The sequence below is a fragment of the Sceloporus occidentalis genome, unplaced genomic scaffold (genome assembly GCF_023333645.1).
Source record: "Sceloporus occidentalis isolate IW3139 unplaced genomic scaffold, rSceOcc1.0.p SCAF_1, whole genome shotgun sequence".
In the NCBI taxonomy this organism is placed as follows: Eukaryota; Metazoa; Chordata; class Lepidosauria; order Squamata; family Phrynosomatidae; genus Sceloporus; species Sceloporus occidentalis.
Genome location: NW_028316981.1, coordinates 86,336,962 through 86,351,561, shown reverse-complemented (window position 1 = coordinate 86,351,561; position 14,600 = coordinate 86,336,962). Strand labels below are relative to the sequence as shown.

The following is a 14,600-nucleotide window of genomic DNA, read 5'->3' as shown; positions in this document are numbered from 1 at the left end:
AATTGATGCTTGTGAAGAATCTTTAAAAAAGACTCATTCTTCAGAGTTTATACAGACACCTATTCTTATTACTCAGTAATAAAAAAGCAAAAGGGAAATTGCTAAAGGCCATTACCTTTGATTCACTCTCTCTGGAAAGCATCTCTAAGGCTTCCAAATGAGAAAGACCCTGAAACTCATCAAAGAATAGCCCATAATGGGCTTTCTTCTCTGTAGCCATGGAAACCTCAGTGGATGTCCATTGTTCTTCTTTCTCTTTTGCCTCTCGCAATATCTACAAAGTGGGGGGGAAGGGGGAGAAGAAGCATTAGATCTGATGAAGAAAAAAAAAGATGGTCAAAGGAAAAGGTTTGTGCCTGAAATATTTTGTATCCTGCTACAGAACAACAGTTGGTTTTAGACTAAACAGTTGTAACTGAGCAAATCCAGGAAGAAACCATTCTCAATTGTTGTATGGGATCACAGAACCAGTACCTGAGAAAGTGTAGAATTTCTGTTCATCAGGCCTTTTGTTTTCTTAAATCCAGGGTCACCTTCAGCAATCACATCCATAGTCTTCTTCCCAATGAATTCTAATGCATCCAGACCTCCAGTAATAACTGTCTTCCCCTAGGAAATAGATTTGCCCAATTTTTAAAAAGACAGGGAAATTCAGACTTCATCTTGAAGAAAGCATAAGCATACTACAGAAATGTAAATATAAGATGATAGCTCATCAATCCAAGCATTCAAAGTACAGCACAGACACAGATAGTAAGAAATTAGTAAATATTACAAGAAACTGGATTGTTTTTCATCTGGTAACAAGACCAAGAATGTAATTATATGCGGTAAGATTTAAACAATCTGCTGCTAAGAATTAGTTATTTGCTATATTGCTTTTACACACAAAGATCCAAGTCAGTCTAATGGTTTCTAATAAGTATGGGATAAGTAAAAAATATTTTTCCCAAACAACAGAGAAACAAAAAATCAGCCATACTGGCAAAGATGAGTTCTCTAGCTCAGACATTTATCTCAGTTGGGGAAAAGCTCCCAAAATGCAAATGTGAGTTACTTTGATGGTTTGCACATACAGTAACTGTAGGAAATATGTTGCTAATGTTTACAAGAATTTTTAACACTTATTTAATCCAAGCTTGAATTTGATTTATTGTACTCCAATTTTATTTTTCTTATTTGTGATTTGTTTTTAACTTTGATGTATTGTTATGTACTTTTTAAACTTTTTTTTAATGTTTAATTTTATAGTTGGAAGGGAGGGTTGGGTCAGGGTTTTGTGGGGCTTGTTGTTTTTATTGTTGTATATTGTATTTTCTTTGTTGTTACCCGCCTCGATCCTCAATCGGAGGAGGCGGGATATAAATAAATACTTATTATTATTATTATTATTATTATTCCTGCTATTTATATTTCATTTAAATGATTTCTGTGCTAAATATTGTTCACGGGATTGGATGAACTTCATGGAGGGTATTACACCCCAAAATGGCCTAAATATGTTCCACGACTACTGAACTGAATGTGGGTATATATCACTAACAATCAGAATGCATATTTTTGCTCTCCCTAGGCCATTTTGTTAGGCATTTAGGGGCAAAAAAAAATTCCAATAACTTTTTCAGTGGCGTGTACTGTGGGTGTCCAGTATAGTCCTCTAACCTCCAACCAATGTCCTCACTCCTGTTCTAGAGATACCACTTAGGAGAACCAACAGATAAGTTATTAATGGTTATAAATAGTATACAATACTTATTTACAGGACTATTTAATGAAGCATCACTGAAAAGCTTTAGAATAAAAGAGCAGACTGTGTAGCAATCAAAATAAGATAAATCAGTAGTAATATAATTAGTGGTCATACTCACTGTGCTCTGAACTGCAGCAGAGATGGTAGAAAGCATTCCAAGTGCACCACTAACAGGCATCAGACCGTCAGTCTCTCCTTTATTACTGCTTTCTTCAGAATGCTGGCTTTCTGAAAGGGAGAAAACAGAATGTGCATTATGAACTACAGTCCTCCAACCAAACTCTCTGTAGTATAAACACAAATTGGATAACTACAGTATACTTTTGCATGGTCCCACTCCATGATTTCCTATTTCAAACATGCCCAAAGGCCATTTAGGTACACAGCAAATAGCAAGCACACATAACTGATAGTGGAATTCTTTAGATTTCAGACAATGTACATTATTTGAAGCATATACAATAAGTTGGCAGAGGTGCACATGCTCATAGGGATTGGGTTCAATCACCATTTGTGGATTAGGACTAACACCAATGATCCCAATACAAGGAGACTGTCCTGGTCCTAAACCAATGTCTGGCATCAGTAATGGACTAGATGGGTGGAAACAAATTGAAACTTAATCCAGACAAAACAGAAGTGCTCCTGGATCAGTCGGAAGGCATATGAGGGAACAGGGATTCAGTCTGTGTTAGATGGGAGGTACACTCTCCTGGAAGACACAGGTTTGTAATTTGGGTGTGCTCCTGGATTCAGTTTTGAACCCAGTGGCTCAGGTTTCTGCAATGGCCAGGAGTGCTTTTGCACATTTAAAGCTTGTGCACCAACTGCATCCATTCCTTGAGATGCCGGATCTGGCCACACTGGTACATGCTTTAGTTACATCCCATTTGGACTACAGTAACATGATCTACGTGGGGTTGCCTTTGGGAAGTGTTCAGAAACTTCAACTGGTCCAAACAGCTTCTACTTAGGGCAAGTAAAGAGTCCCCACAATGCCCCTGTGGCTCTGAGATCATCAGAAGAGGCCCAGCTCTCAATTTCACCACCACTGCAAACACCTCCCTGTTGTCCTTCAGTTAGCAGGCTAAAAGCTTTTTATTCAAATAGGCTTTTAAAACATAAAGTTTTTAAAGAATGGCCACTGCTCTAATTGCACTGTTCTTATGCACTTTTATCTTTTCTAATTGCATTTTATTATTTTAATGTGTGGTGTGTTTTAATACTATAATAGTTTAATTCTATTTTAATGTTCTCTTTTTGTATGTTCTTTTAAATTGTGAGCCACTTTGAGTCCCAATTTTCAGGGGGAAAACAGGATATAAATTACTACTACTACTATTGCATATGGCAGAGGCATCAGGCAAGCAGAGGGCTTCCCACAATGCAGCAAAATACTGCAGGCCAGCTTGTGAGTATCCCACAATGGCTAAATGTACTGTTGATATTACCATAGCTCTGAGTTAAACACAGTACCAAATAGAGTTCAGCACCCATGCTCTTGTTCACCTCAAGGCCACTGTGGGAGAAGGGATGGTAAAATGCAGAGTAGATACACCACCACACTCCAAAGCTTTGATCCACTAATCATCTCTGAAACACTCGTGGAGTTTGTTGACAAACTATGTGAATAGTATGGCTAGTACTTTTCATTCCTCTGGGAGGGCTGTGTGTACAATTTTTAGATACAAGGTGAAGGGGATAGCAGCCATACTTATAAAAAAGTCACACTCTGCAGGGACAAGAATGACAGTATTTTCTGAAAATGTACAACCAATTCTCTCACACAAATAGTAAAAGCACTGACTTACTACTGCCCTTTACAACAATACAGGTAAAAAACTTTAAACTTTTTTATTATTTCTAATAAAAACTTACCTTCCACAGCATCTTTGGCTTCAGATTGTAATTCAGTAGAGCTTGGGATCCCAAGAGAGGTCTCTGCTTTTTCAATGACATTTGAGATTCCATAACCTGAAGAGCACACAGGATATTACTTTAACCCAGGGGTCGGCAACCTCCGGCCCGCGGGCCGGATGCGGCCCGCGGAGGGCTTTTGGCCAGCCCCTGCACAGTCCTGCCGCTGATTGCCGCCCCGCTTCCTCGCTGCTCCGGGCGCAATTTTTTTTCAAAATGGTGGCCGAAGTCTTGCGTGACCTTTACCGTCGCAGGGCACGATGGGAAAGGTCACACAAGACTTCGCAGCCATTTTGAAAAACAAAATGGCGGCGGGCCTCTAGGAGGCCCGGTGCAGCCCCTGGAGCCCTCCAACAGGGCTCCGGCGGCCGCATCAGGCCTCCTGCCCTTTCCCTCCCTTCCCATGGCTGCGACAGCCGCGGGGAGGGAAGGAAGGGGCGGGGGTCCTTCCCACCCTACCCGCGGCTGCCCTTCCCGTGGGGGAAGAGGAGGAGGAAGAGAAGGAGGAGGGAGGAAGAAGGAGCAGGAGGGAGGAAGGAAGGAAAGAAGGAAGGAGGAGGAGGAGGAGGAGGAGGAGGAGGAGGAGGAGGAAGGAAGGAAGGAAGGAAGGAAGAGGGAGGAGGAAGGAGGAGGAGGAGGGGGGAGGAAGGAAGGAGCAGGAGGAGGATGGAGGAAGGAAGGAGGAGGAAGGAGGAAGAGGAGGAGGAGGAAGGAGGAGGAGGAGGAGGGAGGAAGGAAGGAAAGAAGGAGCAGGAGGAGGAGAAGGAAGAAGAAGACTCTTTCAGAAGGTGAGACAGTGTGACTTTCCAAAGTGCATTTCTCTGTATTTTCGGTGCTTTTAATGCTAAAAGGTCTGCTTTAACAATGATGGTGGTGGTGGCGATGATGATGATGATGATGATGAGATCAGTCAGTTTCTGAGACAAGCACTCACTCTTCATGAAGGTGAGACAGTGTGACTTTCCAAAGTGCATTTCTGTGTATTTTCGGTGCTTTTAATGCTAAAAGGTCTGCTTTAATAATGATAGTGGTTTCAGCTGAAGGGAATGGTCTGGGATGGGTGTCCAAGCCCTTCCCTTTGGCCTCCCCCCCTTTGGCCGAATGGGCCCCTTGGAGCCCATTCGGCCGAAGGAAGGGGCCGAGGAGGAGGGCAGGCACATGCCTCCTCCTCCCCACAGGGCTTCGGCAGACCTGAGGTGTTGTTCAGAGGACACCTCAGGCCTGGCAAAGCCTCAAGGAAAGGAGCAGGGGCCACGCGCCTGTTGCTTCTGCCCCTCACAGGCCCTTACTGGTCCCCAGCTGTCTCTGAGAGGCAGCTGGGGGCCAAGGAAGGGCAGGAGGAGCAGGTGCGCGCCTGTCACCCCCTCTCCCAATCCCCCCCCCCCACTTCTAGCTGTCTGTCAGACAGCTGGAGGTCAGGAAAGGGAGCAGAGAAAGCCCCGCCCCCGGAGGGTGGAAGCTCCGCCCCCGGCATGCACCTCCACCCCAGGAGGGTAGCGGCCCCGCCCCCGGAGGGTGGAAGCTCCCCCCCGGCTTCAGCCCCCCAGTTGTCTGAGGGACAGCAACCCGGCTCCCGGCTCAAAAAGGTTGCCTACCCCTGCTTTAATCCTATGTTTGTTTTTTTAAAACAAGTACTTCACCAAGCAAGCATATGCCAAGTCAGTAAGACAGAACTGCTCAAGGCAGAATGCTGCATTTGAAAAAGAACAAATAAATCTACAGTGCATTGCCTGGTTTAGGTATTAATGTAAAGTGTAATTGTTATATGTGTCTTTCCCTCCATACCATAAGAGAAGGCATATATTTTTTAAAAGCATTTAAACTCTCTATGGGTCACTTGTCCTATATTTTTATTTTTATATAGTTTTGATATTTTTTCTTTATTTTCCATAAAGTACTTAGCCATTGTTAACTTCTAAAATCAAACAAATAAAAAATGGAATCTGGAGCAGATCTGGATTGCAAAATCTATTACAGATTAGAGTTTTAGCCAGCCTTACCAACAGTAGCCACTGTAACTGAAGCAGTTGAGAGCAATGATTTCCCCCAGCTCCCCAAGTATTCCCATCCTGTACGTGATCCATCAGAGAAACTGGAGCCCTGGAAGAGAAAAAAAAAGGACATGACTCATCTATCAAATTTCAATACCTTTGTTTATGAATGATCAATCCAAGAAAAGTCAAACAAACAAAAAACTCTAATAATATATTTCTACTCTTAGAAGTGGTTTAAGCTATGTATTTTAATACCTTTTAATGTTAGGTGTTATTGTTGCTGCTTTGGGTGCTTCATATGCAAAAAATGGGCATAAATGCAAACAATAAAATAATAACTTCTTCCATACCAAGCTTCACAAACATAAAATATTATTATATTTCTAAGACAACAAAAACAGTAATATAAAAATGTAGCACACAGCTCTCAAATTTATAATTACAGTACTGGGTTACAAAGTAATTCAATATTCTAACTAATCTTTTTGGGTTCAAATTTTCTCTTCCATTCTTGTAAGTCAATTTAATTAAAAATGCCATGTACCAAACATGTTCTATTTGCAAAGGAGATTTCCAATACAAACTAGTGCACTTTTTTATAATTGTTAGTAGAATCATAGAGCTGGAAGAGACCGCACGGGCCATCCAGTCCAACCCCCTGCCATGCAGGAAATCCAAATCAAAGCATCCCCAATATATGGCCATCTAGCCTCTGCTTAAAGACCTCCAAGGAGGGAGACTCCACTACACTCCGAGGGAGTTTGTTCCACTGTCAAACAGCCCTTACTGTCAGGAAGTTCTTCCTAATGTTGAGGTGGAATCTCTTTTCTTGTAGCTTGCATCCATTGTTCCGGGTCCTGTTCTCTGGAGCAGCAGAAAACAAGCATGCTCCCTCCTCAACATGACATCCCTTCAAATATTTAAACAGGGCTATCATATCACCTCGTAACCTTCTCTTCTCCAGGCTAAACATCCCCAGCTCCGTAAGTCATTCCTCATAGGGCATGGTTTCCTGACCTTTCACCATTTTAGTCGCCCTCCTCTGGACACGCTCCAGTTTCTCAATGTCCTTTCTGAATTGTGGTCCCCGGAACTGAACACAATATTCCAGGTGGGGCCTGACCAAAGCAGAATATAGTGGCACTATTACTTCTCTTGATCTAGACACTATACTTTTATTGATACAGCCTAAAATTGCATTGGCCTTTTTAGCTGACGCATCGCACTCTTGACTCATGTTCAACTTGTGGTCTACTTGGACTCCTAGATCCCTTTCACACGTAGTTTCATTCAGCCAGGTGTCCCCCATCCTATATCTGTGCATTTCATTTTTCTGCCCTAAGTGCAGTACCTTACATTTCTCTGTGTTGAATTTCATTTTGTTAGCTTTGGCCTAGCTTTCTAGTCTATTCAGATCATTTTGAATGTTGATCCTGTCCTCTGGAGTATTAGCTATTCCTCCTAATTTGGAGTCATCTGCAAATTTGATAAGTATGCTCCCAATTCTGTTATCCAGGTCATTGATAAAGATGTTGAATAACACTAGCCCCAGGACAGAGCCCTGTGGGACCCCACTGGTCACTTCTCTCCAGAATGAAAAGTAGCCATTGCTGAGCACCCTTTGGGTTTGGCCGGTCAACCAATTACAGATCCATTTAACAGTTACTTTGTCTAGCCCACATTTTACAAGCTTGTTTGCAAGAATGTCATGGGAAACCTTGTCAAAGGCCTTACTGAAATCAAGATATACTATATCCACAACATTCCCTTCATTTACCAAGCTGGTAATTTTATCAAAGAAAGAGATCAGATTAGTCTGGCATGACTTGTTTCTCTGAAACCCATGTTGACTTTTTGTGATTATGGCATTGCATTCTAGATGTTCACAGACTCGCTGTTTAATGATCTGCTCCAGAATCTTTCCTGGTATTGATGTCAGACTAACTGGACGATAATTGTTGGGATCCTCTTTTTTCCCCTTTTTGAAGATGGGGACAACGTTTGCCCTCCTCCAGTCTGCTGGATTTCTCCTGTTTTCCAGGAATTTTCAAATATGATTGCCAATGGCTCCGATATTACATTTGCCAGTTCCTTTAGTACCCTTGGATGTAGTTCATCTGGTCCTGGAGACATAAATTCATTTAGATTAACAAGGTATTCCTCTACTATCTCTTTACTTATTCTGTGCTGAAATTCTCCTATTCTGTCCTCTGCTCCATTATCTTCTGGTTGAGCACCCTTTTCCTTTTCTGAGAAGACTGAGGAAAAGAAGGTGTTGAGTAATTCTGCCTTTTCTCTGTCCCGTTAGCATTTTGCCATCTTCTCCATGCAGTGGGCCTCCCATTTCCTTCTTCTTCCTTTTGCTGCGGACATATCCAAAAAATCCCTTTTTATTCTTTTTAACCTCTCTAGCAAGCCTGAGTTCATTCTGCGCTTTAGCTTTTCTGACTTTACCCCTACACATGCCTGCTATTTCTTTGAATTCCTTTTTTGTGATTTCCCCCTTTTTCCATTTCTTATACATGTTCCGTTTCAAACTTAGCTCGGTTGAAAGTTCCTTAGTCATCCATCCTGGTTTCTTGAGACACCTCCCATTTTTCTTTCTCACTGGAACTGTTTGAAATTGTGCCTTCAGTATCTCTCTTTTGAGAGACTCCCATTCGTCCTGAACTCCCTTCTCTTTTAGTATTTCTGACCACAGGATCACCCTCAATACTTCTCTAAGTTTACTGAAATCCACTCTCCTAAAGTCTAGAATGAGTGTTTGACTATGCCTGGCTTCTCCTTTCCATTGTATAACAAACTCCAGGAGAACATGGTCACTTCCACCTAATGATCCCACCACTTGCACCCCATCAACCAAGTCATCCTTGTTGGTTAGGATCAGATCCAAAATAGCTGAGCCCCTTGTTGCCTCTTCCACCTTTTGGACCATGAAATAGTCTTCCAGGCAAGTGAGGAATTTGCTAGACCTTGTGGATTTGGCTGAGTTTGACTTCCAGCAAATATCAGGGTAGTTGAAGTCACCCATCACTACTACATCTCTCTTTTCTGACTGTGTGGTCATCTGTTCTAGAAAGATATCATCCAATTCCTCAGTCTGACTTGGGGGTCTGTAGTAGACTCCCACCGTAACATCCTTGTTGTTTCCCTCCCCTTTAATTTTTATCCAGATGCTCTCCACCTGGCTTTTACGATTGATGTCTTGGATCTCTTCACTGGTGTAAATATCTCTGACATATAGTGCTATTCTTCCTCCTTTCCTGACAAAGCAAACCGAAAGCCAAGCTGAAGTCAGGATACTGGGAGTCCGAGTGGTCAAAGCAGTCCGAGGTCAAAGCAGCCAGAAGATAACAAGGGTCTGGTCTGAGGTCAAAGCAACAAGGAAGCAAGATACAAGATACTAGCAGCAATCACGCCAAGGGATCATGCATTAAACTCTGGCAAACAGTGAAGGTCTCTCAACAGTTTAAATAAGGGAAACTCTCGCCCGTGCCACCTGAGGCTGGTTGGCTAATTGCCTCTCTGCGATCCTCTTGGATCTGCGCCTGCAAGCACTCTCAGCCCTTCTCTCTTGGAACGTAGGCACCTCCAGGCAAGCTTCCTCCCCAGAGTCACCACTAGGCTGTTGCACCATAAGAGGCCCCTCTCTAGCACTAGGACCTGGTTGGGCCTCCTCCTCTGGGGCTGGGAGAGCACAGCTGGGACCTGGCAGAGCAGGATTGCCACCTGGTATAGACTCAATCAGCTCTTGCTCTGGAGGAGGCTCATCCTCCTCCTCATCCTCCGAGAGCTGATCTTGGCTGGCCATGACATCTTGCGTTTTTTTTCTTGTTTCCTCTATGTCTGTTTGACTATTTTCTCCAGCCCTTTTGCATTCCTTAATATTGTCTCCCTTCCCCACGGAACTCAGTTTAAAGCCTTCCTGATCAAGTTCTTGAGACTGTTGGCAAAAACATTTCTTCCAACTGGCGTGAGAGGCAACCCATCCGTTGCAAGAAGTCCCTCCTCATGGAACCGCAGCCCATGATCGAAGAATCCAAATCGTTCTCGGAGGCACCATCTGCGAAGCCAGTTGTTCACATCCACTATTTTCCTCTCCCTTCCTGGACCGTGCCCTTCAACTGGCAGAAGAGACGAGATGACAACCTGTACATCCATTCCTTTCAGCTTCCTACCAAGCGCCTCGTAATCCCTTTTGATGTTCTGCAGGCTGTGTCTTGCAGTATCATTGGTTCCCACGTGGACCAAAAGGAAGGGGCACTGGTCAGTAGGCTTGACCAGTCTTGTACTCAGTACTAAATCACCATTCACAGCAGTATTCCTTAAATAGTCCAGAGAAATAAGATTTTTTAAGAATAAAATGTGATGTTAAAACTCATCATTTGGTCCAGTTATTCCTGTAATCAGATATAAGAAAGCTTTAAAAGTGCAGAAATGGTCAGCTCAATCACATCTGCAAAACAAAGGATCCTAAGGAAATATGTGAGGAGAAATTCAAGTCATAAGGCCAGAACAGACCAGCAACTTCATGGCATTTACACATGCCATGCCCGGCAGTCGCGTCGGCCATTCCATGCTGGATGGCTTCCAGGTGACTTGGGGGCATGGTATTTAGAAGCAAAGGGGCAGCTTTTTTCTGCCCCAAATAGGAGCGGAAATTGGCTGGATTAGGGCCACAGTGTGTGGTCACCATGGCCCCAATCCTGCCTTAAATGGGGTGGCTCCCATCGGGGCTATCTATTTTGCCCCATACTTAAGCCCAGATACATGCTATTGGAAAACATTCAAACTAAAGGCAGCTTCCAGTACTAGACATCATCCACTGGAAGAAGCAGGAATTCAGAAGAAGTAGATGATCTCCCCTTCCTTTGCATGGCCAAAATCTGCTCTGGAGGGCTAGGAACTCTTATCGATCTAAAAGACAAGCAGCATACTTGGATATGGGTTTAGGTGAGAGCCAGCGTGGCGTAGTGCTTTGAGTGTTAGGACTACAACTCTGGAGATCAGGGTTCAATTCCCAGCTTTGCCATGAAACCCACTGGATGACCTTAGGCAAGTCACATGCTCTCAGTCTCAGGGGAAGGCAATGGCAAACCACCTCTGAACAAATCTTGCCATAAGTCAGAAACAACCTGAAGGCACAGACCACACCATTGGTTTAGTTACATGAAACACAGCTGTGTTTACTTCTTACAGTTCCACAATAGTGTGCAACAGATGACCAAATTTAGTGGGATGCCTTTTGCTCTCAAGTCTACACTAAAATTTAGTAATAGCAGGTCTGGCCCCAATACCTTTTCTTTGTAGCCCAGGGGCTCCTGTGAAATACCATGCTCAGAGGTTTTGGCTTCAGGTCTTTTCCGTGTCACAGCCACTGGCTCAGATTCCACTCCATCAGGCCCTGCAGTTTCAGCTTCCTCTGCCTTCTGATCATTTTCAACAGGTTCACATGCATCTTCTTTCAAGGATCCAGTATCCTTTTGGGACATGTCCAGAGCATATCCTAAATATTCAAAGAGTTCTTGTTATAATTTATACAAAGCTTAAGGTGCCATAAAATATTCATCTTGTTTTATCTCAAATTTAGACCACAAAAAGTGTGTTTTTCTCCTGAAAAGAACTGAATCAGAACATTTTCCAGTGCAATATACATATGTATATATAGAGGGGGAGGGAATGAGAGAGACGTATGCAGTTTAATATGTTTGGATTCAAACATTTTTCATGGATGTCTGAGATAGTGACAGCTTTGCTTTCTGATGGTTCAATGTACACAAACTTTGTTTCCTGCACAAAATTATTAAAAATATTGTATAAAATTGCCTTCAGGCTATGTGTATAAGGTACATATGAAAAATAAATGAATTTTGTGTTTAGACTTGGGTGCCATCTCCAAGATATCTCATTATGTACTTATATGAAAATACAAGCATTCCAAAATAAAAATAAAAAATCTAGAATCCAAACCATCTCTGATCCCAAGCATTTTGGATAACAGAAACTCAACCTTTAGTGCTATATAACCAGCAGGGGAACAGATCTTGGGGTGAAACACATGGACAGAATAAAGTGACCCTTGTATTACTTTCCCATGCAAGCAAAGTGATCCTCACAATTGTACCACAAAGACTTATCACATAAGGAATGAGAAATGATAGCCATCTAAGCTGGGTTCAAGAAGAGGCATTAATATTGAAAACATACATTGGGTAACAGAACACACCAACGGATTTCAGAAGAAAATCAGCCTGTGTTTTATAGATTATAGCAAAGCCTTCAACTGAGAAATTATTACTTGATCAAAAACACAAAGATGCTGAGTGCCACAACATCGGCTTTTCCTCATGTGCAATCTACACTCTGAACAAGAAGCCACTATCAGGACACAGTATGGAGAAACAAAATGGCTTCCCACTGGCAAGGGGGCGAGTATGTGCTTTATAAGATAAACACACACAACATGGGAGACATAGGAGATTCTATGCCCTTCAGATGTTATGGACTACTCAATCAACATTGTCTTGAGAAAATCTGTTCTGCATTATGGATGGCATTCAAACATTCTATTGCCTCTCACATCCCGCAACAATTCTGGAGCCCAAAAAAGTGTTTTCCCCTGCAGCTCAGCTGATAAGCCCACAGTCTTAGGGCATGTGACACTACTGTCAGTGACTGTGCGCACTGGTTAATTAGACTGCATTTTGAACTATTACTGATTCCCAGCTTGGCCATGAATTTGACGTACAGAATATGTGCTAGGGTTGCGGGGCATCTGTAAGCGACGCACCGAGGCAACCCTAGCACGTATTCCTTACATGCTAAACGGCCCATCTGTACTGGGCCATAATTATATAAGAAAATTTGCAGAATAAAATCAACACCTCATGGGTTTTGCTCAGGGGTAGGCAAACCTTTTTGAGCCGGGGGCCGGGTTGGTGTCCCTCAGGCGACTGGGGGGCCGAAGCCGGGGGTGGAGCTTCAACCCTCCGGGGCGGGGCCACGTGCGGGGGGTGGAGCTTCCACGTGCGGGGCCAGGCCTCCCCACCTTTGCTGGCCCCTGACGGGGCCCCAGCCCCCGTCAGAGACCGGCAAAAAAGCTGGTGGGGGCCACCAGCGCTGGAGGGCCCCCTGGAGGGCCCCAGCGACAGCACCGGGCCTCCCAGAGGCCCCCTGCCGTCCCTCGGAGCCCTCCTGGAGGGCCCCAGGGATGGCAAAGGGCCCCCCAGAGGCCCCCTGCCGCCCTCGGAGCCCTCCTGGAGGGCCCCAGGGACGGCAGCGGGCCCCCCAGAGGCCCCCTGCCACCCTCAGAGCCCTCCTGGAGGGCCCCAGGGCCGGCAGTGGGCCCCTCAGAGGCCCCCTGCTGCCCTCGGAGCCCAGCTGGAGGGCCCCAGAGACGGTAGCGGGCCTCTCAAAGGCCCGCCGCCGCGGCCGCCGCCCATCGCGGCTTTTCGCCGCTCTGGGCGCCGCCATTTTGGGCAGCAAAATGGCGGCGAAGTCTCGCGCGACCTCCCCCAAGGTCGCGCGAGATTTCACCGCCATTTTGGGTGAAAAAATGGCGGTGCCCATAGCCCCAGAGGCCGCTCTGGGCGCCGCCATTTTTTCACCTAAAATGGCCACGAAGTCTCGCGCGACCTCAAGGGAGGTCGCGCGAGACTTCGCCGCCATTTTGCCGCCCAAAATGGCGGCGCCCAGAGCAGCAAAACGCTGCGATGGGCGGCCGCCGCGGTGGCGGCAACATGAGGCAGGGGCCGGCCGCCAGGCCTCCGCGGGCCGCATCTGGCCCGCGGGCCGGAGGTTGCCGACCCCTGGTTTTGCTTATTAAATGAAAATCAAGTAAACATGATAAAGAAGACCTACGTTGATTCCAAACTGAAAACTTTCCATTTTTTCTGAAATATTCAAATCTCAGATCACTAACATAGAAGTTTTAACAGAATATAGTTGGGACAAGCCCTTCTCTTTTGTGAAGTCGAAGGCTTTCATGGCCGGCATCCATAGTTTTTGGTGGGTTTTTCAGGCCACATAGCCCGAAAAACCCACAAAAAACCTTCTCTTTTGTCTTTTATTGTCTTTCCCTCATGTGTCCTTCACTCTTTTTATATTATTTTATTACTAGATTCTGTTATTACAAGTATTCATTCTGCTCTCAATCTTACATTATTATTCTGGCCAGCTATCTTGAAGTATATAAAGAAAAGAAGGCTACAACTATTTTAAATAAAGAACTACTAAACGGATTTACTATCAGTGTATGGCTGTTGGAGAACTGAGGCCCTGTGCAGCTTTGATCCTTTCTCTTCCAGCCAGTGGGTGAGCAATGACATCTCTGCAAGGAAGGATCACATGAAGATGACCTGATGCAACCCATGGCATCCATGATTAGCAAAGGGGAATGAATAATGGAGGTATTACCATTGCCTCGTCAGCATCAGAACCAAAGAGGAGGACAATACACTGGAAGGCAATGTTATTAGGGCCAGGCAGCTGTTGTGAGTAAGATGAAAATCCATTGTTTTGGCAACTAAACAAAATATCATATTCAAATTTCACTACAAGAATGAAATGACTCCTAGTTTTAATTCAGAAAAGGCAGTAAATACCTGAGAAAATTTTGCTTTCTCACAGAATGCATGTCAGTCTTTAGAAATGAAATCCCTTTCCATCCCCCATTTCCAAGCTCCATATATTCTTCTTCTTTAGGACACACAAAGATATTTTAAAAGACCACCTAATAATTACAGTTTTGTTATGTTGAATATCACCATCTGCTTACTTAAATTATTTTATTTATTATTTATTTATTTAATAGCACCTTTTGCTCTAAACATAGGAAATATCCTACAACAGATTATAATAATAATAAATAATAATAAGCTTTATTTGTATACCGCTTTTCCGTGGACGATCAAAGCGGTTTCCAATATCAGATTAACAAT

General features: G+C 44.0%; 1 protein-coding gene across 2 annotated transcripts in view; it reads right to left on the bottom strand.

Annotated features, from left to right (window-relative positions):
* The window catches only part of FAM114A2 (family with sequence similarity 114 member A2), a 28,511-nt gene that overhangs the window by 9,824 nt on the left and 4,087 nt on the right, over positions 1 to 14,600 (bottom strand). Inside the window, exons 2-7 of one of the 2 annotated variants that reach the window (XM_089528068.1) lie at positions 10,959 to 11,167; positions 5,668 to 5,767; positions 3,629 to 3,724; positions 1,869 to 1,978; positions 475 to 609; positions 116 to 274 (exon numbers count right to left, since the gene is read on the bottom strand). In XM_089528068.1, the coding sequence (XP_089384194.1) occupies positions 116 to 274; positions 475 to 609; positions 1,869 to 1,978; positions 3,629 to 3,724; positions 5,668 to 5,767; positions 10,959 to 11,153 (795 nt within the window). In that variant the 5' untranslated portion in view covers positions 11,154 to 11,167. Of the gene's footprint in view, positions 1 to 115; positions 275 to 474; positions 610 to 1,868; positions 1,979 to 3,628; positions 3,725 to 5,667; positions 5,768 to 10,958; positions 11,168 to 14,600 lie in introns of those variants that run through there. The other variant, XM_089528059.1, reaches the window with a different exon arrangement.